This window comes from Nannobrachium achirus (assembly GCF_963921795.1).
Source record: "Nannobrachium achirus genome assembly, chromosome: 17".
Lineage (NCBI taxonomy): Eukaryota > Metazoa > Chordata > Actinopteri > Myctophiformes > Myctophidae > Nannobrachium > Nannobrachium achirus.
Window position 1 is genome coordinate 46,674,192 of NC_137824.1, and position 27,830 is coordinate 46,702,021.

General features: G+C 42.2%; 1 protein-coding gene across 1 annotated transcript in view; it reads left to right on the forward strand.

The window, feature by feature from the left end:
* diaph2 (diaphanous-related formin 2) overlaps window positions 1-27,830 on the forward strand; it is a 765,099-nt gene that overhangs the window by 482,400 nt on the left and 254,869 nt on the right. The window contains exon 24 of the mRNA XM_080745541.1: window positions 15,448-15,577. Within this exon, the coding sequence (XP_080601667.1) occupies window positions 15,448-15,577 (130 nt within the window). The remainder of the gene's footprint in view (window positions 1-15,447; window positions 15,578-27,830) is intronic.

Genomic DNA, 27,830 nt, shown 5'->3' on the forward strand with positions numbered 1-27,830 from the left:
CAGAGCAGTGTGTCTGCAGTTTTAATAAGCAATTTAAGCGGTTGACTGGGGTAACTGGGGGATCACCTGCCCCAGCAGCCAGGTGACCTTGTGTTCCTTGAGAGGAAGATTATGTAAAATTAACACTTTGGCAAAACATCTGGAAGTTTCTACAGGTAACACACATAGACGTGGTAATAGCGGCCTGCTATTATCATAACAACCATTCATGATCATAGCACATGTGGTCATTGGCAATGACAGTATAGTCTGGTGGGTCCCAAACGATGTGAGAATACAATACCACTCTGGCGCAAGTGGCTCATCCGCTTGGGAACTGGAAGGTCCCCAGTTCAATCCCGGGCTCGGTCAGTTCGATCCCAGGCCCCCCCAGAGTTAGTGTCGAAGTGTCCTTGAGTAAATCACTAAAGCCCTAATTTCTCCCGATGAGCAGTTGGTGCCTTGTACGGTTCCTCCTCCATCGGTGTATGAATGTGTGTGGGTGAATGTAATGCACAATCATTGTAAAAGTGCCTTAATATTAATAATAATAATAGCTTGAATCTATATAGCGCCTTTCATGAACCCAAGGACACGTTACAAAACCAACAGACAAACAACCAAACAAAACAACAAACAACTATATGCCATAAGCCTGAGTAAATAGCCTTAAAAGCCTTAAAAGAGTCCAGTGTTGGAGCATGGCGAATCTCCATTGGGAGAGAGTTCCACAGGGTGGGGGCTGCCACACTGAAGGCTCTCCAAGGTCCCCAAGGTTCGCTTCTTTGCATTGGGGACAGAGAGGAGGTCCAAGTCTGTGGACCGCAGGTTCCGTGACAGAGTAGGTTTATTATGGAGGAGTTCAGAGAGGCCTCGGATAAAGCCGCTATATAAATGCACTTTTTACCATTTAATCTCAAGTTGTGCCTTGAGATTTTTTGCCTTGGGCACAAAAAGTTTGAAAACCGCTGCCATATCTTTTTAGTCAACTGAACAACAACCACCTGATGTTCCTGCAGATGCAGGGAAGGCCTTGGCCTGTCTGCTTTGGATTCACCCTCTTTTTTTTTTATATAAACCGCTTGAAAGAAAAGTCAGTTTTATAGAAGACATCATCTGACATCTTTCTGGAAAGGTAGGCTCTAAAGAGTGTACACAAAGTTTATGGCAGCTTCAGAAAAAAAATAAAAAAAAATAAAGTACACAAACAATACTGTGATGGGGGAAAGCAAGGGCTCTGACTGCTTTTCTCAGAGCAGCTTTCAAAGCCGTGCAACAAGAATGGGCTTTAAATTAGACATTAAGTTCATTAAAGTGTAATCTTCTTCCTGCGTCAGGAACCTGGAGTATACATCATTCATCTTAACCCATTTAGGCCTAGAATTATTTATTTAACTATTGAAAAATAGCAGATATACAAGCTTACAGCGCGGCACCGAGTGCCACGCTGCATACTTGTAGATCTGCTATTTTTGAAAAATCTTGATAATGTGTGCACAGTTTTCAATATATATTTTTCAAAGCAAACTTTTGTAACTCAAATCTCTGCTTCTGGTGGGGTCCCTGGAACAACATATTTTGAGATGGGGGTCTGCATCCAAATAAATTTAATTTTGGGGGTCCTTGACATGAAAAAGTTTGAGAGCCACTGATTTAGAGGAAGGATTTAGAAGTCGGGTCAAAGATCGGGTCAAAGATATTAAGAAGACTTGCACACATTTTCACGATTTTTCCAAAAATAGCAGATCTACAAGCTCGCAGCGTGGCACTCGGTGCCGCGCTGTGAGCTTGTACATCTGCTATTTTTCAATAGTTAAAGCATAAAATAATGGTTAAAGTGGTTAAAATCTAACGCGGCTCGGGCGCGTTCCCGGTATTTGAGTGTTAATACAGTACGCAGCCTCAGCCTAATGCAGTACGGATGTAGAGGGGTGGAGAGTTTGCTTAGTTTTTTTCCATCTCTTTGTTTTCATTATGTGTGCATATACAGTACCTCACTGAGATCAATAATGACAATACAGTAGGTAACCAGCAGCTGACAGGGTATTTTTCCCCCCAGCAACTGTTAATGCATGAGATTAAGAACCTAAACAAAAGACCCCGGTGAGAAGCTTCTTCTAGGCTAGTTTCTCCCTGCTAGCGTTAGTTATTCATGATAACGCCATCAAATTGGAACTCTCCTAGATACAACCCGCAATGGTTATAATTGTGGGTGAATATTTCTTTGCCGAAACTCATGTTCTCTCATGTATTATCGCCGAGATAAAACATTTGCAGTAGTAATATCTGTAGAGTTACTATGTCATTTATTGTATTTTTGCCATTCCCAATAACTGTACGCATGTTATGTCACAGTATTCATGACAGCATTAGCCACTTAAGCACCATTTTATACATTGTTGTACAACAATGTTGCGCAAATATAGCGAGGTTATAGACATGCGATTCTTTGCTATTTCTGAACATTTTGGAATTTTTAACAAACCTCATCTTCTATAATGACATGCTCAAAATGAGGGACAGCGGATTTGAAAGTGCTTAGAATAGTCACCATTCCACTGGGGGCAGAAGAGAAACAACACAAAACAAGTGTAATTAAAAAGGATCTAGCAGCCAGCCATCCCTCTGGCCCACCCGGCTCCTCTCCCTTTGGAGCGGTGGCAGCAGAAGAACCTGTCCACAGTCTGGAGCCACAATGGGTCGCATTCGTCACCCTCTCCCAAAACAAACGGGGCTTAGCGCTGTCACTGAAGTCTTGAGATTACCACGCCGTCTGTTGCTGCTGCTGCTGCGGGCCAGGCTCGCTGCCACCAGCTCTCAACTTTCCAAAGTCACAATATACCACTCAGCCCCATTGTCATGATTCCCGGAGCATCGTCATGTGGTGCCACTCAAGTGTGACCCCCCACCTCTCTCTTTCTCTCTCTCTCTCTCTCTCTCTCTCTCTCTCTCTCTCTCTCTCTCTCTCTCTCTCTCTCTCTCCCCCCCCCCCCCCCTCCCTCCCTCCCTCCCTCCACACATTATGCGGTCCCTGGGAAGGATCGGTGCTGATCCCTTGTTGGGAATGTTCGCCGCGGCTCCTTAAATTGAGCAATCAAAAGGCTGACAATCCCGGTGTTAGTGTGAGGATTCCGTGGTCCCATCGCCACTTTTGTTCTTTTATTAGTTAATTTTTCGCCCTCTCCTATTGATTTCCCCATACTCGATATGTCTTTGAAGGCCTATTACCATGCACCACCTTACAGCTCGTGCTCCGCTCTGAATTCTAAGTGTGCTTCTTGGAAGAGATACATAAGAGATAGTATAAGTATGATAACTACTGAGGGGTTTGAGATAATGTCAGCTACAGGCATTTCTGTAGAATGAACTCATTTAGATCTCTCGTCAGAATGTGCTTCATATACAGAAGCTCAAGAAAGAAACCACTACATATCGCATCTTATTCATTTGAGAGTAGAATGTACTCGCACCACCTTCGTAAACTCATTCACGCAAACCCTGTGCTTATTTAGAGCTGCCTCAGACCACTTGTACGCAACAATCATATAGAGCCCAGAGTTTTATTTTAATCTAAATATGAATCTTTTGAAGAAATTTGTAAATATTCAAAATTTCTAAAAAGGAAGAGGAGATCCGAGCAAAAGAGAATTTGGAGGAGAGGAAGTAAAGTTAAAACGGGTTGAGACACGCGGCAATGGTCGTCGGGAACGGGACTCGAACCTGCAACGTGCTGTCAGGCTTCATTAGAGCCTAATTGCTCGGGCCGCTAGGCCAGCGATCCAGTTCCAGCCATTCAACATTTCTAATTGGAATTTGTTTCAAATAATACATGACATAATCACAGTCTCGAACCACATTGAAACGTAACAGGGAGGCGATGTGTTTTTCCGAGTCTCTCAAGTGCAGTGGTGGAATGTCTATCGTTGTCACCAGCCGTGTGTCATGTGGTGTCATTTGAATTTGGCTAATCACTTGCCAGCACTCGTAAAGTGTGCAACAAATAAAATCACTCGCAGCTTCTTGACATGAATATTCATGCGTGAAGTAAACACTCCCTCATCAAACAAATAGCCTCTAAATGCTTCTGAAGAACTGTTCAGACAACACTGACTTCCATGTAGTCGAGTGTCATACCAATGTTTTAGTTTGGGATGAGTTACTGTTAATCAAAATCCAAAACCTCGACCTTTTACATTTGGTCTGTATCCAGAGTAGTGGTGTATTGGTCGCAGCACAGCGTCAGGCCAGTCATTTTCCACATGCAGGTACGACACGGTACGGTCCGCATGCACGCTAGAACCTAAAATTAAGATAACGTATTGCTGAAAAACAAATCAGTACTCAAGTAAAAGTACTGTTATATGCCCTGATGAAGACCCTGCGTTGGTCGAAACATGTTGGCTTTTATTATTTGGTAATGAAATAAAGTACCCAGTTTTTACGTCTGTTCCCCTCCCTTTTTTAAGTTTTTGAGTGCTCGGATTGCTCCTCTCTTTTTCAAAAGTACTTAATGTGCAGAATGTCCCATTTCACAAGTTGAAAATGTATACAAAATATTTAGAAAATAGATGATCTTCAAGAGTAACGAGTAACAAAGAATTGCTAAATTGTTTTGGTGTAAGAGTACAATATTTTCCTCTGAGATGTAGTGGAGTAAACATATTGAAAAGTAAATACAGTAAAAATACCTCAAATTACTTTTAGTACTTAAGTACAATACTTGAGTAAATGTACTTTACACCAGAAACCTTGTATGTCGAAGACCTTTCAGGAAATTGAAAATAAAATAGCATGTGTTCCAATTAAGCCAGTGTAGTTAGTGTATTATTTAGTCATAAGTTATTGTAAATACTTGTCATTGGTTAAACATAGAACCCACGACTTAAAGCTATACTGTGTAAGTTGCTAAACTAGTGGTCAGTAGCGGTATTGCTTTTTTCGGCCGTTTTTTCGCCCAGAGTCGTCGCAGACCACCGCCGCGGACCACCGGAGCGGTGCCGCAAACCACCGCGACCGATACAAATCCGTGGAGGGGTAGAACGCATGGTAGAACGTAATTTTCTGGCCAGGATTTGGGGATTAAGAGGTTAAGAATCCTTCACCATGGTAAACACTGTAGCTGAGCGAGGCTACTTCCTGAAGACACGGCAGATAAGCTGTGATTGGCCGGTAGTGTATCATGTGTGTATGATCCGCGATGTGATTGGCCAACGTATACACAACGTATACAGATGATGCATATGACGCTATTTTTCCGCGAAAACTGGACCCCGGCCAGGATCATAGAAAACATATAAAGAGAAGGCTTTAGAAGCTGAAAATAACGGAGTGGGTGTTCTAAAACTTTAGCGATTTAACAGTTAGGACCATTTTAAGATTTATTTTATAAAAAAAGTTACATGGTATAACTTTAACCACTTTCAACCTAGCCTCGTTCCCAGCCTCGTTTTCTCATCTCTGAGGAGAAAAGCCTGGTCAGGACCTAATTCAGAGACGGCGGCGGAGAGTGTCGTACTGTATGTACTTCCTCCCAACACAATCTGTTTTGACCAAAGAGCTGGCGAGACGAGGAAACCCCTGCTATTGAACAAACGCTCTGTAGCAATGATTACTGTTTTGATTGATTGAAGACTTTATTAGAAGTTTGCATAGAAAAAAGGTACAGTTTCATGACGGTACAGTTCACTGGTACAAGGTCAACTAAAAGGAGATCCTAGAAAAGACTGTCAGAATATAGAGCTTTACCTTTAACAAAAAAATATTTTGGTTTTAACCAAAAAAATATATTTTTCTAATCACATATTGTTCTTGACATCAAAGATAAGAACAAAACTACAAATATGGTGGTACTTGGCAGTTGGCACACTGGCATAAATGAATCACACAGCTGCAGGTGGCAAAGGAGGTAGCATATTAGCGCTCCATAACCTTGCTGAATTGATGCCACGCCCGCGTCTGAGAAATGAAAGAAATGGAGACGATCGGATGTGGCAAGAGGAGAAAAAAAAAATATGAATAAAAGTACTACGGCGTGTCAGCCAAGTATGCGTTGTGAGCTTGTGCATAATGTGGGCACACACACACACACACACACACACACACACACACACACACACACACACACACACACACACACACACACACACACACACACACACACACCAATGTCTCCACTGCAGCGCATTGGGAAACTTGTTCTCCATATTCATTCCCTACTGTGATTGCCATGCTGTTGGAACCGCATGCTGCGAGAGCTAATTAGCGCAACCCACCTCTGTGCGCTTCATACCGGCAGTATCCTAGATAGACACAACACGCAGTCTGAGACACACACACACACACACACACACACACACACACACACACACACACACACACACACACACACACACACACACACAAACTGATCCAGACAAATGTTGAGTCGCAGACAGACAGCCGCACACTCACACACACACAGGCCACAGCCACACGCACAAACACTTTCATTAGATGAGGATCAATCATCTGCTCACATTGGGTAATCACAATTTAATTTCATGCATTTCAAATTTTAATTTGTTTATTGTTATACCCCAAACTGTCATTACCACATGCACAAAGTGCTTCTGTGGAATGCTGTTTTCATCTGGGGGGGGGGGGGGGGGGGGGGGGATAGTAAACCTTTTCTAAAGTAGGAAAATAAAAACAGAAAAATGTACAGTTAAAATAAACTGACATGTCCTTTTCAAAGCCATGATTTCAGAAACAACGTAAATACTACAGTATGTACAATATTATTTCCCAAATGTACGCCTCCAGGTCGTCTTTGGTCTGCTTTTATACTTTTCCAAGTCATTTCTATATTGCTTTGTGTTGCGGTCCTGCCTTATTAATTAAAGTATGTGTCCACTGGACATTATTTGACGCACGCATAAAGTGCCTCGGCCTCAGAAACAATGAGAAAGCAGCGTCCTGCTAGACAGCCGCGGAGCAGGGCATGGGCAGCCTTGTATCTATTTTTCATCTTCTGCGTTAATGATTTAAGGAGGTGTCCAGAATCTTTTAACCTGGCCCGACGCAGGGCGCGCAGGGGGGACGGAGGGTGGGTTCACTCTGTGGACAGTTATTGAGTGCAGTGGGCCGGCTCTGTCTAAGTGGCAAAACCCTGCGGTTTGTGTTGATTAGGGAGTCATTAAGATTATCTGACAAAAATTGCAAGCTGATTAGCACAGCAAGGTGATTATCATCGAGGAGGAAGAACTGAACCTGGTCCACACGAGTAATACATCTTGTCACTGTAAGAGCAGAAACCTTGTATCTCCATAATACAGTCTATATTGCATTAATTAATGCCCTGGCCTATGGTATGCTGTGTCATTATGACAGTGTCACGTATACTGTACAAGTACTGAAAATAGCTCATCTACAAGTTCACATTAACTCATCATGATATGTTGTGAGCTTGCAGATAAAAATGTATGTATATAATAGTGTATAAACGGAGGTAGGAATTAGTACCTGAATTTGACAGAAGTGCCGCACAAGGAAATGATTGTCCCATTAAGAAAAATACCTAAAAATGTCTTCCAAATCGTAATAGTTTTCTGATAAAGTCATTAATGCCAATTATATTTATTTGACCGCGGACCCCTATCTCAAAATATTTTGTTCCAGGGACATTTTAATTTTTTTCTTAATATATATACTTTGGCTATTCAAAAATAGTCTTACCTGGTTGCCATGGTTACCAGGTAAACAGGTGCTGCTGCGGACTCTGGTGAGCGAACAAACTTCATATCCCATGATGCAACTCGGCAACCTGCCAACATCAGGACGCATATAATCTCCATAGGCTCCTATTCATTGCTGCTGCAAAGAAACGGCTTTATCTCAGAATGTACTTCCACAAACGCTTCGAACGCCGACACTGGACCGTGACGAGTGTACCCATTTATCAACTATAGTGGTCCGGTTCCAATTGTTTCTGCTCATTTCTTTGTGGAATCACTTCTAATTTCACTTGTTTATCCTGTAATCCTGTATGAGTTCTCCTTCCTGATTGGGTAACATTTGTATCCTGACCTGAAAATTTCTGTTTACTTAACTCATTTAGTGCCTATCCCGAACAAGTTCGGCTTTTCTTCGGCAAAAAAAAATTTTTTTTACTCACCCTGAGCTGCTTGGACCAACGTGGGTGGTCCTGGCTCGTCCAGCGCTTTCCAACGAGCCATTTTAGATGGTCCGACGATTTATTCCATTGAAAATGGTTTAAAATAAAGTTTAGACCCCACCCAATGTTCACTGAATGTTCACTGTCGGCGGCGCGACGTATTCCAGTGTGCCTATCCCGAACTAGTCCGGCTTTTTTAATAAAATGAATAAAATAATCCGAGGCCGCACCAAGCCTGGCTCTAAATTTAAAATCTAGGCCGCCGACTGAAAGCCCCCTTTTTTAATAATAATTTAAAAAAATGACAAAACAAACAATATTGAACATACGAATACAATAAAATATACAAATTCTGCCATAATGATTCAGATATACAGAATTGAACTGTGTGTGTGTCAAGATATAGTCCATTGTCAAGATAGTCACATTAGTGTATTGTTTGCTACTGCACCTTTAAGATACTGGCGTCACTGAAATATTTGTTTGTGCATGTGTCTTAGAGAAATTAACTGGTTAGCGGCATTCCCTCTCAACTCTAATTCATGTTGACTTGCCTAATCCATAGAGTATCTTGATTACAACACAAAGGGGCTTGAAATAATAGCCGCCAATTTGATAATTCAGCATCAGCGAGGTACTAAGCTTTTCTAGCGGTTTCTGCTCTGCCAAACAAACTCTCACAAGGATGTATACTGTAAGGCAGAACACTTGTGTGTGGTCCATGGTTATGAATATATTTTAATGACCTGAGCTATAAATAACTAATAAGACTCCCTGAATTAATTTCCTAGAGAGGTTGACGACGAGCCGAGAAATGTGATTTAATTATTGCACTTAACATATGCAACAACTGGGGCCAAAAACAGCACAATAACACATACTATTGTACCTGTCACAGTTGTGATTTACCCCTTAGCTGTGATTCATTTACACCTCGTTTGCGATAGAGAAACGATGATGAAAACCATGTATTTATTCATGTTTTGCGCTTGCCATGTCTCCATTATGCGATTTAGCCCCCAGGTCTGTGTAACTACTGTAGATGCAGCATTTCTGTTCCATCGTTTCATATTTCTTTATTACTTTCAGTTTTACAAGTATTGTTCACAAACAATACTGCATATCGTCACTGTCGGGCAGAAACCTTGTATCTCCAAGTTTCAAATGTGTACATTTATTTGCAAAGTGAAGCACTGCTTCATCATACAAGGCCATCGCATAAAAGTAGTGAAAACAGCTGATCTACAAGCACACAACGCCTCGCATCGTGCTTGTAGATCTGCTGTTTTCACTAGTTTAGTTCATTTTTTAAATGATAAATACAAAGTGAACGGTTTTGGACATACAAGGTTTCCACCCGACAACGACGATATGTATTCTTAATTTTAGTAAAGCTTTAGATTCGCTTTGTTGAAACAAACGGTTGCCAGTGTAACAGTGTGCTGAGGCTGTGGATGAGACCTAGGCTGATTTTGTATTTTATTTTATTTTTTAGTTCAGGTAAAAACATTTTTTTTATTATCATTATTTCATTAAACCACCCCCAAGCTATTAAATTCATATGTACTACATTTATTTAACTATATTGCAAAAGTAGCATACTTTTCAGGTAAAGTACTTAATGTCTGTGCAACAACTGTAAACATGCTTTCTTATTATTTAGAACCAAGCTACTAGGGTTGACATGTGAAAAAAAACATTGGCTTTGATGCTATCTTAGAATAGATGTAGACTTATTTGACAGCAGAAACATAGGCTAATTGTATTCCTTGATGACACAACGAGCAACACCTGGTGACAGACACACAGACCTCTCCTCTGCAGTCTGCATGCAGTGCTCTGAACTCTCTCTCAAAAGCTATTGAATATGATGGAATATGATTAAGGATTACTGTAATTATGGTAAGCTCACATTTCATATCAGACACACCGCATAGTTCATTAGCCCCCTAAAAAAAATCATTTTTAATAAATCGTGGCATGCCTACAGGCTGCATAATGCTGACCTTAGTACACCATGACCTAAGCCAGTCATCTCAACCTTTTCAGACCGTGACCTCCTAAAAATATCATATTTGACACCTGCACGGCAAGCACTTGGAATTGTAGGAGTTGAGGAATTACATTTAGATTGTCTTGGTTCCACAGATACATTTGCACTGAACCACACTACTGTGCTGTAGCTTTTGAGGCCTGCACTAGATCACCCATGATCACGCTTTAAAGTTGATGAAAGTGATATTTCTTTGACTCAAATAAGGGTTAAATAGCTCTATATTCTGAAAGTAAACATTGCTACAGTGTTTGTTCAGTAACCGGGGTGGTGATGGGGTCTAACCATCTCTCCATCTCTTTAGTCAACAGAAAATTCAGTTTCTGTTCGGGGTTCCAATCCAGTCCAATCAGGAGAGAGAACACATACAGCATAATGGATAAACAAGTGGAATTGGAAGTGAGTTCTCTCTCCTGACTGGATCAAAGTGGCATCCCGCCCAGATAATGTATTTTCTGTTTACTAAACAGCTGGAGAGATGGAGAGACCTCTGTTACTGAACAAACACTATATCGTCGTTGTCGGGTGAAAACCTTGTATGTCCAAAACCGTTAGTTTTGCATTTATCATTTTAAAAAGGATTTAAACTAGTGAAAACAGCCGATCTTCAAGCACACAACGCCTCGCACCGTGAGGCGTTGTATGCTTGTAGATCTGCTGTTTTTACTACTTCTGTGCGACCGCCTTGTCTGATGAAGCAGGGCTTTACTTTGCAAAAGAACGTACAAATTTGAAACTTGGAGATGCGAGGTTTCCGCTCGACAACGACGATATGAATGATTGCTATCGAAATATATAGCTTTAACTTTTCTTTTAAACACAACCCTTTCTTTTCTCTTGTATTTTTTGGTGAAAGAAATGCAAATGAACTCTTTCCATGCCACACCTGAAGGCAGCATTCAAGAGAATTGCCTTGTCCAAACTCTCCTGAACTTGAATGCATAGTATCTTATGTTGAAAGAATTGCCCTCTCTTTGTAGAAATCCATGCTTTTACACCACATCTCCAGTATTCACTTGACTATGCTTAGTTTAGTGTGGTGTCAAGTACCGAAAATAGTCGACCTCCGAGCTTGGAGGTCTACTCTTTTCAATATTTTCACCAAAAGGCCCTTTTAGATATTTTAGCCCCTGCCTCTCTAACATTCTCTGCACGTCCCTGCTAAACAGTCTCCCAGTGATACAGTACATAGTAAGTGACTGATGTGATTGCATGGTGTCATAGATGGCAATATTATCCCAATAATAATTCACACGACGATAACACCTGTGGTGCTTGTGTACCGTGTCTGAATGGTTAAGTACACCGAACCCTTTTATTCCTCGGAGAGCAATTGCTATCTTTGATTAATATATAAATACATGCATAGAGCAATTGCTGAGCTGTGTGCGTTGTTAATGGACTAATCAATTTCAGTGGTTTTCCAATGGAGGTCTCCCGCAAATCATCTGCACCTGAGAATAATCACCGTCTAATCCCGGGAAGACTTCCTCCACTTTGGGAGAAACATAAAAATAAAAGAAAGAAAAAAGAAGAAGCAAAGGTACCTCGAGGGCTAAAAGGCTAATATTGATCACTGGGATCCATTAAGAATAGGCAATTATCTGCCCACAAATGTGCTCAGATTAATATTGTTGCCATTGTCTGCATAGCCGGATGATATACGATTCTCCTCACCGTGCATATCATTGTCAGTAATCCTTGATCATTACAACAGGATCACACCACTGGGGGTGGAGGAGGGGGGGCGTTATGCATCAGCAAGACAGACTCCCAATCAATAGACTTGGAAAACAAAAGAAAGACCAATGAGTTGATGATGAGCAGGAAACGATGCCCAGCCACCGTGTCGCCCGCTCTCTCACCGAAAATAACTGATTCAGACTGTGATATGTTTCCGGCAAGCCAAGCCAAACCGCCAATGATGTGACAATAATATGAGGCTTAACTCGAGATTCACAACGGTTATTTAATCGTTGCGCTCATTGGGTTAACGTAGTGTTTTGTGATGCCGTGGCCAACTTCCTTCTATTTATGAAACCTCTCTCTCTCTCTCTCTCTCTCACTCTCTCTCTCTTCAAATTCAAAAGTAGCAGATCTATAAGCTGAAAACGTGTTGCTTCACATTGCAGTTCTGCTACTTTTTATGCTTTTGTGTCACTCTGTTGCATGGTCAAGTAGGGTATTCATTTACGCAAGAACCTAAAAAGTTAGAATATGGAGTTTTCCCTACTTTTTTCCCTACTGGGAGCATGTTTAGTGTCTCCCCCTACTCGTCAACACCCACACAGATTCAACCCCCTACACCCCACAGTAATGTAAGGAGAGATTATGTTTTTCCTAAATTTAGAGTAGCCAATTATGTGTATCCCCTTTTTCTCCCCAGTTTAGTCTTTATGCACATTAATTAATTCCTCCCCATACACATGCTTGTGTTGTCGCTGTTGTTGTATCGTACTGACTCACCTGCTAGTGAGGAGCCCCCACCGGGAGGACTGCTCCTCCTGCCCAGCACTGGACGCATCAAGGCAGGCACGTGGACACATACTGTAGACATCAAAGGGGGCTTGAGCCCCTGCCCTTTTATCCCTCTGTAAAAAGTGCCCTCTCCAGACCCTGAATACAGTTTTTACTGTGGTGAAATAAACACAAATTCAAGAGAAATGCCTTGTCCAAACGCTCAGTATTCACTTGATTATGCTTAGTTTAGTGTGGTATCTGCGATGCGTTGTGAGCTTGAAGGTCTGCTATTTTCGATATTTCCACCAAAAGGCCCTTTTAGAAAATTCAGCCCCTGCCTCTCTAACATTCTCTGCACGTCCCTGCACCAAGGTGGATTCGAACCCACAACCGCGCAGGTTGTGGGCAGAGACTTTATCACTGCGCCCAGGCCACAAACACATTATTACGATAAAAACCTTGTCCAGACCAAGTGCGCGACAGACAGTATCCGTGTTGAAGTACTGTACACTTATAGTGCTTCAAAAGCACTAGCACTTTAGTTGTAACAAAACGAAGGGGTCAGGTATGAAAGATTCAAATTCGACTAAATGAAATACCGACACTATAAGTACCATTCTACCGTTTGAACGACAGTGATTTATATACTATACAAAGACGTAAAAATTCAAAAGGTTTTCTCTGGATAGTGCTGGGATGTGATAGATATCGTTTTGGAAAGAGATTGATGTGTTCCAAAGCAGTTTAGCATTTTCCTGGGTAAACTGCCAGCTTCGCACACACACACACACACACACACACACACACACACACACACACACACACACACACACACACACACACACACACACACACACACACACACACACACACACACAAACACAGCCAGGGGCGTCACACCAAATTCTGGGCCCTGGGTACAAGGATCCACTGCGGGCCCCCCATGAATGTTAACTATTGAAAAAATAGCAGATATACAAGCTCACAGCGCGGCACCGAGTGCCGCGCTGCAAGCTTGTAGATCTGCTATTTTTGAAAAATCGTGAAAATGTGTGCAAGAAACCTATGTCAAGGACCCCCAAGATGATATGTATTTGGCCACGGACCCCGATCTCAAAATATTTAGTTCCAGGGACCCCCAGAAGCAAAATTTGAGTTGGAAATGTTCGCTTAAAAATACATACATTCAAAGATTTTCACACATTTTCACAACTTTTCAAAAATAGCAGATCTACAAGTGAGCTTGTATATCTGCTATTTTTCATAATAAAGTTATTAGGGCCCCTCCACCTTGGGCCCCAGTAACTCAGTCCCACTTTCCTACCCCTTGTGACGCCCCTGAACACAGCCAGTCAAAAACACTGTAACCTCAGTGTAGCAATAACATCTCAATCACAATACATGTGTTGCAGGAAGACTGCCAGGAGTATGGAAAGTTTTTGGCATGCCTGCTCAAACGAGAGCAGGGTTTGAGATCACATCTGCTGTTGCTGCACTAAACGGTGGATTTGCCGTGTCCTGCTAAGCTTAGCTCGGGGACATCGAAGCCATCGCTGGCATTGGCTGCCCCCACCGCCTCTCCCTCCTTGCTGCACCCGTGTTGGCAGGAGTGGTAATAATAGTGGCTCAGAAGGTAGAACGGCTTTCTTCGGAATCAGAAGGATCCAGTTTCTATCACAGGCCTCGTCCCTTGGTTCGTGTCAAAGTGTCCTTGAGCATGACACTGAACCAGTGTTAAATTTGACAGCGATTTTAGAAGTAGTTTTACTCATACACCTGTAGTCTTTTGAATATAAATGATTTGGTTTTAGTCATATTTCAGTCATCTGTTAGTTTTAGTCGACTAAATATCATAATATTTTAGTCAACTAAATGTACAGTTGATTTTGTCGACAAAAAATATTTTGTCATAATGCCAGATTTTACACTTGGTTGCATGCTGAAAATATTTTCAGAGCGCAGCACCCAAGCGCAACCAAACATAAAATGTGCATACCGGTTCTTATCAGTGTGACGTGGACCATTAGGGCATCTATGGGTGAATTTAACTGTAAATAATAACTACATTACATCCATTGGAACACTCGTTCTTTTTTTTCCATTTCCTGAAACATAATGCTTCTAGACATACAAGGTTTCTGCCCAACAGCGGTGATATATTATGCATTCACCTTTTTAGCTACTAATGGTTTACAAGAATTCCTGTGGTCATGAGATGTATCTAGCAAAAAAATGTCAACCGAAGACGACAACTGCATACTGGCAACTGAGTGCCGCGCTGCAAGCTTGTAGATCTGCTATTTTTTTTAATTACATGTATTTTTTAAGAGAACATTTGAGCCTCAAATTTTGCTTCTGGGGGGGTCCCTGGAAATAAATATTTTGAGATGGGGATCCGTGGCCAAATACATATCTTTTTGGGGGTCCTTAATGAAAGGTTTGAGCACCACTGACATAGAAACATAGGTTTTTCAAAAAAACCTTAGAGGTTTTGGAAATATTTAAAGACTTGCACAAATGTTAGCAGATCTACAAGCCGAGTGCCGCGCTGCGACCTTGTATATTTGCTATTTTTAAATAGTTGAAGCACAAAATGTGAGCGAATCCTTGTATCCAGAGCCCAGAATTTGGTGCGACACCCCAGCATTCTGGCAAAGCAAGAAACAAATTGGCATGCTCTGGTACAGTGGGCTGAATTGATTGGGATAATGAAAAACACATCTCCGAAGTCATGTTTTTAAATTGACTCCACTCTTGAACAACATTGGGATTGACGCCTTTATGCCTTCATTTCCTTTTGCAGCTTCGAGACACTAAATCCATCGATCACAACACAACACTTCTGCACTTCCTGGCCGACTTGTGTGAGGAGAAGTTCCCAGAGATCCTGAGGTTCCCTGAAGAATTGGAACACGTGGAGAGTGCTAGTAGAGGTACGTCTGTCTAACCGTCACACCACTGAGTAACTGTAAGCATAATGCTACTGTACCTGAAGTACATGGCCCATGGAAAAAGAAAATGCTTGCTATGTATGGCTTGTTATGATGATTTGAGCATTTTTGTTTTTGGAGTTCTTGTGTTTGAAGGTCATGCATGGGGCGGCATAGCTCAGGGGTAGAGAAACCGTTATTAGAGCACGAAGGGTTCCCGAAGGGTTCCCAGTTCGAATCCGGGCTCCCCCTGAGTTAATGTCGAAGGGTCCTTGGGCAAGACTCTGAACCCCACATTGCTCGCGGTGAGCTGGTTGGTGCCTTGCATGGTTTTCTCCGCCACCGGTGTATGAATGTGTGCGTGAATGGGTGAATGTAATGCACAATCTCTGTAAAGCGCTTTGGATAAAAGCGCTATATAAATGCACCATTTACCATTTACCATGCATTAGTGATGGGACGATAGGCGATATTATTGTTTATCGTGATAAAAAAAACACTCACGATAATTGTATCGTGGAGATTCAATTTATCGTTATTTCGTCCTCCATCATTCACTGGGATCAATTCACATTTTATTTGCCGAGCTGCATATCCGGTACCATTTGGGTTTAAATGGTAAAAGGTACTTATAATTTACGTGCTTGATACAGTCTTTTTTCACTCTCGAATCAAAAGTCTTTGTGAGCTTCTAGATCTGCTATTTTTTTGGGCAAATGTTCCGCCCCAGGATAATGGATTTTGATTACAACATAGTGTGACTGGTTTGCCACAAAGTATGTTTTTAGTTAAGCAGATTTATCTGAAGCCCACAGTCACAGCACATGAAAGCATATTCTATTGCAGACAGGGGAAAGGAAGTTTGTTAAACACGCTATTTATTCTACTGTAGCAATCACTCGTCTGCTAACTGCTATTTCTTCCCAGTGGTTCGTTCCCTAGCGCGCTCCGGTTGGCTTTTCTGTATTTTTGTTCTGTCGACTACCAATTCAAATCCCCTCGGCAAGGCCCAGGCATAGTTTTGCGGCTTGCAATTTCAATCAACATGCTGCTGATTACAATTAAGATGTCATCAGCTTGTTTCTCTGTCAATAGATCTTTTCTCCAACCTTGTTTCCCACTTGCAGAGGATAATAGAAAGGAAGTCCTCTTCAGTGGCGTAAGCTTTGTTAAGCCAGATGATAATTAGACAATGGGATTTGTCGACGCTTTATCGCATTGATCCCAAAACTTCCAGACTGTTTTATATTTTGCCTCTTAAAGGATTTCACTGTTGTTGTGATGACCTTGGGACACTTTCCCTCTATACCATAGTTCCATTAGAAAACTAAACTCAAGGCAAAAGCCTTATGATTCAAACAAGAACTTGGAACTAAGACATTTGACAGCTTTATTTTAGACCAATGATTTTTAACCCACATTGTTCAACTTCAGGGAAATTTGAATGTCGGTCCTTTTGTTTTGTGTTTTGGCTTTCTCCAACACATTTTTAGATTTGTTGTAATAGCGAGACTGAGTTGCACATGAATGAGGTGGAAACATTTTAGTGTCGCCTTTGAGCAACGCTCTTATGAGCAACACATTCATCGCCAGGTATCCATTAATTCATTCATCCGCCTCTGCCAGGGTCTTTCATTCATTTTTTCCGTTGAAAAAAAAAACTTTGATGAAAACACAATCTGGGAGTAGAGTTATTTCATTTTTTCTGGATTTACTATCATTGGTCTGGGCGGACAAACGGATATCCGGATGGTATGATTATTTTCGGGGGGTCCCCAGTTCAAAAGTGTCATTTTGGGGGGAGTGCCCAGTTCAAATAATGATTATTTTACTCTAGCCGAAGTTCCATTCTTCTGCATTGACAGCATTGTCTGTGGCCGCCCCGTGACCACCACACACAGTGGCCTATTTGTGTGTAGTGTGTTCTTATTTTTTATTGCCAAGCCTTAATTATAGAAATGCTGGCATTGTGCCTCAAGAACACAGGAGACCTGCGCACCCACCGGTGTCAACATCCTAGGAAAAAGTGAATGCCACGCCAATTAGGACCCACGCGTCATGTGATGTAGCCCGTCGAATGGCATAGCGGCATAAATAAATTGCCCATTTTAAACCTTCAAGTCGATTAGCTTTAGTGACACATATTGTCAATCCCCCTGGTAAACCCTTAGCTATTAACCCATTTAGGCCTAGAATTATTGAATGCTTTAACCAGTGAAAAATAGCAGATATACAAGCTCACAGCGCGGCACCGAGTGCCGCGCTGTGAGCTTGCAGATCTGCTATTTTTGAAAAAGTCGTGAAAATGGAATTCCCCTGAGGCGTGTTTACTTTTATATTACTGGCCTAATTGGTTATTTAATCTAATTCAACTCATTATGTGCTTGACTGAGACTGGCAGGCATTTCAGAAGTGGACTAACAGTCTTTCTGCATATGGTTATCGGGTGGAAACCGTGTATGTCCAAAACTCTTCGTTTTGCATTTATCATTTCAAAAACGATTCAAACTAGTGAAAACAGCTGATCTACAAGGACACAACGCCTCGCACCGCGAGGGCGTTGTGTGCTCATAGATCTGCTGTTTTCACTACCTGTGCGACGGCCTTGTATGATGAAGCAGGGCTGTACTTTGCGAAAAAACGCACAAATTTGATACTTGGAGATACGAGGTTTCTGCCCGACAGTGACGATATGCGCTGGATGGATGGGTGGAGTACACGGAGACAATTCTGGACGGTGTCAACTCATGCCATTCCATCGACAATCAATTATTCAAGAGAATTGTTATTAAATTGTCTGAGACCAATAAATAGTTGCTGCTTGCAATCCCCCGCGGGGGAATAAGTTAATGGGCGAGAGTGCTAATAATACAACCAAACTGCAGGCACGCCATCACTCTCTCTCCTCATGTTACAGTAAAGCACATCGCATTCATGTTAGCTTACTTGAACCCTAACGTCCCCATCTACCCCAGCAATGCGACACGTTGTGAGCTTTTAGATCCTCTTTTTTTGTGTGTGTGAAAACATTTGGTGTAGAGGGAAGTGCCAAGTACGGAGAGAACTCAGGAAAGCATCGGTGTCATTTTAGATTTTAACCACTTTAAACATTATTTTATACTTTAGCTATTCAGAAAATAGCAGATACCTGTATATGCAAGCTCACAGCGTGTCACTTTGTGCCGCGCTGCGAGCTTGTAGATCTGCTATGTTTGAACAATCGTGAACATTTTTGCGAATCTTTGAACAATGAGTATATGTTTCAAGCGAACATTTTTAACGCAAATCTTTGCTTCTGGGGGTCCCGGAACAAACTATTTTGAGATGTGCGTCCTTGACATGAAAGAGTTTGAGAACCACTGATATAGCAACAAGTTTATCTTTGTATTTATTGTTTTACTGTTTAGAAGACATTTGTATTATCAGCCTCTAGTCTAGGTCTTACAATATAAGTTGTTAGTGTGGTAATGATGCGAGGCTCTGAAGCAATTCAACATCAAGTAGCAGGAGTGCCAATGCTGAATTAAAGAAAAGCCTGCCTGCGTCGAAGCAAGAGCAACGATCTTTGTTTGAACGACGCCTTGTCTTGCCCTTTCTCTTCCTTTCATCGTGAGAGAGATCCTCTTTTGTTGCCACACCTCATGTTTTTATTCCGTTGATTTTTTTTTTCTTCTTTTTTTTGCTGCTGCTGCTCTTTATGGTGTGTTTAATCTGCGGGGGCGTAAGCGAAGCTTAAATCCCTGCTGTCTAGCCGTCGTGCAACGCACATTTTATCAGACTCGCTTTGAGCTGGATCACAAAGGGAAGCACGGTGATGACAGGGCCGTGCGGTGGCCCAATCCCCCATCCGTGGAGGGTCTTTACTCTACTTGTAGAACATCCCTTTCTCAGGGAGAGAAACTCCCTGAATAGTTTAGGCACAGGATCCCAGACCTTTTGCAAGCTTTTTGGTTCTCATCAGGTAAACTGGCATGAAACGTGGTTGTTTCCTGAACCGTGTGCACCTTAACATAGGGCACTATTTACTCGCTTGCCATCTTAGAATCTATTTCTTCTTCTTTTCTTTTTTTCACTTTAAAGACGATGGCATTTTCTCCTCCTGAAATAACCTTTTTTTTTGTTCTCTCAACCACTATTACCGCATCCTCTCTCGACTCTCCCCGCAGTCTTTGACTAAACAACTTTGCTGTATATTGAGAGGGGACTGTGCGACTGTAGGATTTCACTTTCTTTCTGATTGATCCCCAACTCTTTCTGTATCAAACACTGAACTCCTTCTTTCAAGAAGTCTCAGAGCAAAAACAGCCGATCTACAAGCACACAACGCCTCGCACCGGCGAGGCGTTGTGTGCTTGTAGATCGGCTGTTTTCACTAGTTTAAATCATTTAAAAAATGATAAATACAAAACAAACGGTTTTGGACATACAAGGTTTCCACCCGACAACGACGATATTATGTTTATAATAATTTTTACATGAGCAAAACCACCTCATGTCATTCATTGATGTGAAGAAACACACAGTGCCCTTGTTGTTGGGTTCTCTTGCTGAGGTAAACCCACGTGACCTAACCGGCTCATAGCCTGTGGCCCCAAGCATGCGATTTCTGATTGTTGCGTCAAGAGCCCAAGGTGTGTGTGTGTGTGCCATGCATGCGCGCGAGTGTGTGAGACACACACAACGTTTGGACATCGTACCAGTTGATCTGGGGAAGATGATTTGGTCAAAGTGGAGCTGGTAAATGATGCGAGGCATTCAGATGTAATCACAAAGACTGGAACCTGCATATTTATTTACTGTACACCTCATTGATGTGTGCAATCGGTTCTGTCTGTCTGATTTCCTCTGGTCTAGTTGATTGTCCGGCTCCTGACTTCTAGTCAAGTTGCTCGTGTAATTTCGTTAACATTTTCGGGAGATTATGAAAACTATATATTTTTGGAGACTTTAGAGTATAGGGTTTGCAAAATCAGTGGGGGAAATTTTGACAGCTGCTGAAGGTCTTGTCGGGCCGTGTTTGGCCCAACGAATGTTTTTTGTGCAAAACAAATGCTTGCATTGGATTCTGAATCATTAAAAAAAAATCAAACCTCGGTTCGAAGTGGAGCGGTGAATCTGAGCAGCTATACTGTGTGTGTGTGTGTGTGTGTGTGTGTGTGTGTGTGTGTGTGTGTGTCTGCACAACAGCGCCCCTCCTTTAACATGTATGGCCAATCAAGGTATTGCCAGGCTACGGACATAGCCAGCCACATAGCCACATAGCCAGCCACAGACATACCTGTCTATTGGGAGCGCTTTCACCGCTCCAAAAACCTAGTTTGACCCCTCACATGCTACTTAAAGCAGATCTTTTGGGGGTATCTTTTTCCTTTTTATTATAGTGTATATTAAGTGAATGAGACAAACTTTCAGTAGCTGTCAAAAAAAATCCCCTAGGGATTTTGCAAATGGAATCATGGATTTTCTGATTTGTTATACTCTAAAGTTTCCAAAATATATAGTTTTCATAATCCCCCCAAAAATGTAACGAACCTTTCATGTTTGGACATATCGAACTAGGCTATTCCCTCTCCTCCATTCCTACAATAAAACCTCTCACCCTACTGTCTGGGTGTACTGTATGTACGTTCACTTTTACTTTATCACATGTAGGGAAGGGCTGCAACTATACTATATACTATATCATTTTTTAAGCGATTCAATTATACCTTTTCGATTGATAGAATAATCAAGAAGCATGTGAAAAAAGAATGAAGAAAATTTAAATAGATTTTTAAAATACTTGACTAAATCAATTAGTCTGGTCACTTAAGTCCTATTTTAGACTTTGTTGTTCAGCGTGGTCATGCAGAATGACCGATCTAAAAGCACACCATGCATTGTATTGTGATGCTTTGTGATCTTGTAGATCTGTTATTTTTAGTTAAAACATAATCACAATGTTTTAGCCAGTGTTCCACCCATTCCAACTGAGGAACATTGTTTTCCCAGACCATGTTTTATTGTGTCGCAAATCTAAATCTTAATGAAGGATGATTGCTAATCAATTTTAACTGCTTTATTGCACATTCCACTTTTGGTTAAAGTGGCCTACTGTGGCATTTGCAGGTAATGGCTACTGGATTCAATAAGAAGCCTCATTTAGCCATCTTCACTTTGGCTGATTGCATTATTTGTTACGTTACCACCTTTTGTTTCATCACCCATATATATTGTCGTTGTCGGGTAAAAACCTTATATGTCCAAAATGTATCATTTTTAAATCTAAATCTAAACTAGTGAAAACATGCCGATCTACAAGCACACAACGCCTCGCACCGCGAGGCGTTGTGTACTTGTAGATCTGCTGTTTTCACTACTTTTGTGCGACGCCCTTGTATGATGAAGCAGGGCTTTACTTTGCGAAAGAACATGCACATTTGAAACTTGGAGATACAAGGTTTCCACCCCACAACGACGATATGTATTGGGTATTGATCACTGACATTATGTTTGACAAAATGGATATTTGAAAATAGACGATCTAGATCTGCTGTTTTTAAATACTTTTTCTACTTGTGAAATGGGACCTTATCTGCATAATGAGTAAGGTACTTCTACATTCGGTGCTTTAGTTACAGTACATCTCGATGCCAAACTGTTGTACTTTTACCCAAGTACATTTTGAATACAGACTATTTCTACAATAGCGTATATTGATAAGTTTACTTGAGTAAAAAAAATTGAGTACATCTTCCATCAGTGAGTGTAACCATGGTGTAGCTGCAGACATGATGCAGCAGTAGAGGTCAGTCTTTTAACTGGAGCCTAGCCCAGACACACACACACACACACACACACACACACACACACACACACACACACACACACACACACACACACACACACACACACACACACACACACACACACACACACACACACACACACACACAGAGAGAGAGAGAGTGGTCCCCGTAGGAGACGCCCATTCTCTCTCAGAGGGGCTCAGCCATCATCAAAGGCTACCTGCACCAAGGTCAATACTAATTAAAATCCACAGGATTACCCAAGGAGGCAGAGTCGTGGTGCTGATGATGATGATGATGCTCAAGGTGGGACTGGGGACAAGGTGAACGCGCCGGCCCTGAAGGGTGATTCGTTTTGTTTTCATTCACTCAGGTTATGTGCTTCCGTCGGTTACTGTCTTGTTTTTGGTTTAGTATTGGTGGTTGATGTACAGTATATGCTTTCAGTGCTTGAACATCACAAACTGTCGATGATGAGCGCAACAAGCTGCTGTGAGCTTGTAGATCGGCCACGTTTGGCACGCAACACTGTGTGATGAGGAAGGGTTAGCCACGGATGGCTTGACTCCGGGAGGTGAAAACGGGAGGATTTTACACACGGTCCGTGTCACTCCGTGTGTAACAAACAACCGGTTTGTTTTGTGGGCTATAAACGCTATACAAGCGGCAAGGGAAATTGTAAAGTTGGAGGACGATATGGACCCAGAACGTCATAATTTATTCGCATTTAATGTCTGACCCGTTTCCATTCTCTAATGCGCATTTATTTTGTTCGATAAAGCCTCAAAATCCACCTCCTCCAAGCGGATAAAAGTTTTTGCGGATAATGAAAGTTTATTCGAATTTTGAAGTGTTTCCATGAAAAGATTTAAGCGCAAAAGGCTTAATGCGCATACGTGGCTGTATGGAAACGCCACTACTGTATGGGTTGTGGGTTTTGATTGATTGAGTGAACACTCAGACATGCAAACGGCACGGTACAACGGTACATTGAAGTTATACATTTGGGCTAAAAGGAACAACACAAAAAGGTCCTGGGGAATTTGTGGTCCGGCACGCACGCACGCACGCACGCACGCACGCACGTCACTCTGTCGTCACCTCATGACACTTGAGATTTTAAATATCCAATTTGCACTCTTTTCTAATACTTTTTAACCTTTTGTAAAGGCTTGTCAGTAATGACATGCCCAAAATAGAGAGAAAAAGTGTTTAGCACTGTGTACACGCACACGCACGCACGCACGCACGCACGCACGCACGCACACACACACACACACACACACACACACACACACACACACACACACGCGCGTACAATAATAACAGTAATTTGAATGGCTTTGTTCCCTTTTGGGCTGAAAGGAGACCCTGTGACCACGGCCTCTTGTTGTTTGTTGATAATCCGCTGAGAGGCCATGTCCTCATGGGGGCCGTGCTCTCAGCTCTGCTGATTGGATTGGTTGATTAGATGGCGTCACAATGCAAGTTGATTAGCAAGTAATCAAGCAGTGTTTTGCTGCAACTTGAGCGGTGACACTTTTGAATCAGCACGGTCGTGCCATTCCTGGCTTTTTGCTTTGTTCGAGTCGATTAGAAGCATTAAGGATGTGAATGTGTCAAAAGTGACATGCACCAAAGGTGCACATACAGTATACACCAGTAAGACTCCCTAATCGGGAGATAAGCGACCGTAGGTCACTTATCTCCACAAATAGGGCAAAAATGTGTTTTGCCAAAATCTTCCTGATCCATGTTGATGACATGAGTGTAGACATACTGTGTAGTGATTTTCGTGATTTTAGGGCAAAATCTGTAGGAGCAGTGTCCAAAAATGTGTTTTTAAAAATCGGCCTGGAGGTGGCGCTATATGGGAGAGATTCATGTTGATGGGATGAGTGTAGACATACTGTGTACCGATTTGCGTGATTTTAGGGCAAAAATTGTAGGAGCAGTGTCCAAAAATGTGTTTTGCAAGAATCGGCCTCATGGTGGCGCTAGAAGAGGGCCATGTGAGAAATGAGGGGTGGGGTCTCCGCGCCGGCAAGGCGGACGAATAGGTACCGGCCCCGGCTGTCCCGGTCGCTCCTAGCCGGAGTTACGGCATTTTATGTGAGCTGCAGTGTAGGGGGTCCTCCACTGGGGGCGCCACCACTTTTGCATCCGTTCTGGAGCACCAGGAGTGGGTGGTCCCCGGGAATTCCCCGTGAGCAGCCCCGTTGGGGTGGTCATTTGGTCAGTTTAGCACATTTGGTCATTTTTTACATCTGGGGGTCCCCCAGGGACCTGGGGGTCCCTGGAGCTCCGAGGGTCCTTGGAGGTTGTAGTTTGGCAGGTAAGGAACGTGTGTGCAAAATTTGGCATGGATCGGGGCAACGGTTGCGGAGATATGAGCAGGGCAAGAGTGTGACGTGTGAGGTGTGACAGACAGACTGACTGACTGACTGACTGACAATATATACAGTACATACCAGGCACGTGCACTCATTGACATCAAAGGGGGCTTGAGCCCCTGCCCGAAGTGCACTTTCCAGACCATGAATGCCGTTTTCACCAAGGTGAAAGAAATGCAAATGCCCCCTTTCCATGGCATACCCGAAGACAGCATTCAAAAGAATTGCCTTGTCCAAACTCTCCTGAACTTGAATGCAGCATCTTTACCGAAAATATGTGTCGCGCTGTGACGCGTTGTGAGCTTGGAGGTCTGCTATTTTCGATATTTTCACCAAAAGGCCCCTTTAGAAATTTCAGCCCCTGCCTCTCTAACTTTCTGTGCACGTCCCTGGTACATACAGCAAACACACACACACACACACACACACACACACACACACACACACACACACACACACACACACACACACACACACACACACGTATCAGTGTTAGCCCCACCCGTCAAGTGCACTTCAGGCATGCATGTATATATCCTTATAAATTCCAGGGTTTAATTAATAATACATCTGAAATTCAAAGTATCCCACGGTGACTGACCTCAGCCTCACTGCCTCTCAAAAATAATATTATCCTCTTGATATGTGCACTGATTATGGAATCAGAATAATTCACTGCCCTTCTGTTGAAGAGGGCCTCTCTCCTGCAAAGGAAAGCAAATGCAAACCTTTGCTCATAAGAGCTTCACGCGCTCAACCGTATAGATCGATGAAAATTCCATGAAAACCCTGTTTGGTTTCTTTTTAAATTATTTTCTCTGGTTCTTTAAAGGATTACTTCACCACTTTTCAACCTATCTTCATATAATAGGTCCTCGCTAATGTTCATAATAAAATTGCAAAACAAATATATATATTCTACTCGGTCCAAGTCTCTTTGGAGAGCTGTGGGAAGTTCAGAAATCCATAGTCTTGTGACATCATCAATGGGGAATCCAAGCTAATAGAAAATGCAGGCTTTTTTATTCTGGAAGCTGTTGTTCCCCCGATAATAAAAATCTAAAATATCTTTTCAAAAATATTGTTTAAAAAGAATCTGTCTAACGATGATGTCACAAGACTATGGATTTCTGAACTTCCCACAGCTCTCCTAAGAGACTTGGACCGAGTAGAATTCTTTTTTTGCCATTTTATTATGAACATTAGTGAGGACCTATTATATGACGAAAGGAAGTCCTCCTTTAAACTCGGACCTAAAAACTTGAATGGGAAATGTGTTAATACCTTAAGATCACACAAGGACAAGGACACTTCGCCGTATTTTCTTTGTATTTATTTAAACTGTTTTGCCAGGCAGGGCCTCGATGCATTCATCATGACAGTGAAGGGCACACACAGTTTCGGGCCCTGAAATTGCTCATACGGGGATACAGCAGCAGCCCGGGCAGAGTGGTGTCACGTCCTGCTCCATGCCCTGTGCCCTCCACTATAGCCTCATGCCTTTGTGCCCGCGAGTGTGTCTGCCCCTCAGTGCCAAGTGGGCCGTGTGTGTGTCCGTTTTTATATATATATATATCATCATTGTCGTGTGGAAACCTTGTATCTCCAAGTTTCAAATATGTGCGTTCTTTCGCAAAATAAAGCCCTGCTTCATCATACAAGGCCGTCGCACAAAAGTAGTGAAAACAGCAGATCCACAAGCACACAACGTTGTGTGCTTGTAGATCGGCTGTTTTCACTAGTTTAGTTCATTTGTTAAATGATAAATACAAAATGAACTGTTTTGGACATACAAGGTTTCCACCCGACAACGACGATATCTATATATATTTTTTATCTCCAGTTCCCCACCATGTTTCCACTCGCCAACACACATCTGCTCGGTGCTCATATGCCATAATTAAAGACTGATGATTTCCCTCGGGCGCAGCCATTGCGGGGATAAAGATCGAGCAAGTTCACGCCGCGCGCCTCGGCTAAAAAGGAAACTCACCGACCGTCCAAAGAAATATTGTACGTTTGTTAGTTAAGCTTTAACCCATTTAGGCCTTTGATGCTGTAACTGTTGAAAAATAGCAGATATACAAGCTCACAGCGCGGCACCCAGTGCCGCGCTGCGAGCTTGTAGATCTGCTATTTTTGAAAAAGTCGTGAAAATGTGTACAAATCTTTGAATATATGTATTTTCAAAGCGAATGTTTGTAACTCAAATTTTTCTTCTGGGGGTCCCTGGAACTAAATATTTTGTGATGGAGGTCCATGGCCAAATACATATCATTTTGGGGGTCCTTCACATGAAAAAGTTTGAGAACCACTGACATAGTAGTCTATCGAGAACAGACTAACTGAGCTCCAGTTAAGTGAAAAGGACCTTTTCTTTGACGATGGCTAGCCAGATTGCTGACATAGAAACATAGGTTTTTCAAAAAACCTTAGAAGGATTCAAAAGACACTTATAGAATCGGGTCAAAATTCAAATTGTCACGTTTAAAAAAAAATAGCAGATCTACAAGCTCGCTCTGTGAGCTTGTATATCTGCTATTTTACAATAGTTAAAGCATAAAATAATAACACACAATACTGTGTATACCCGTTCTGAATGGGTTAAATGGGGTCGGATTGAACATGGCTGCTGGCGCTCTTTGTACCGTGGCTGATGTGCAGGGACGTCGGAAGCGTGTCTCTAATGGAGATTCACCTCTCACTCCTCTACGCTGTGATAGCTTTCATTACTTCTCTGACACATATGTACAGACGGCTCCACTCTCTCCGTGGCAGCTCGCCTTATGCGCTTTATCAACTTTCATTTGCATGTGCGTCAAAACCACTCCAAACCCTGCGTCAGTGTTAATTTTGACAGCGCGTTTAGATTTTTGGACGGGCATTGATGGCATCGTAAATGGCTGATTTCACACTGGGTTGCATGCTGAAAATAGCCGATCTGTAGATCTTTAGTGTGCAAGACCCGAGCGCAACCAAACATGACGTGTCTTTTAGGTATACTGGATCTCTTCTCCGCTAGTTCCTGCCTAACTTTTTTGTCTATTTTTTATTTGTTGACGAATTTGTCAATAT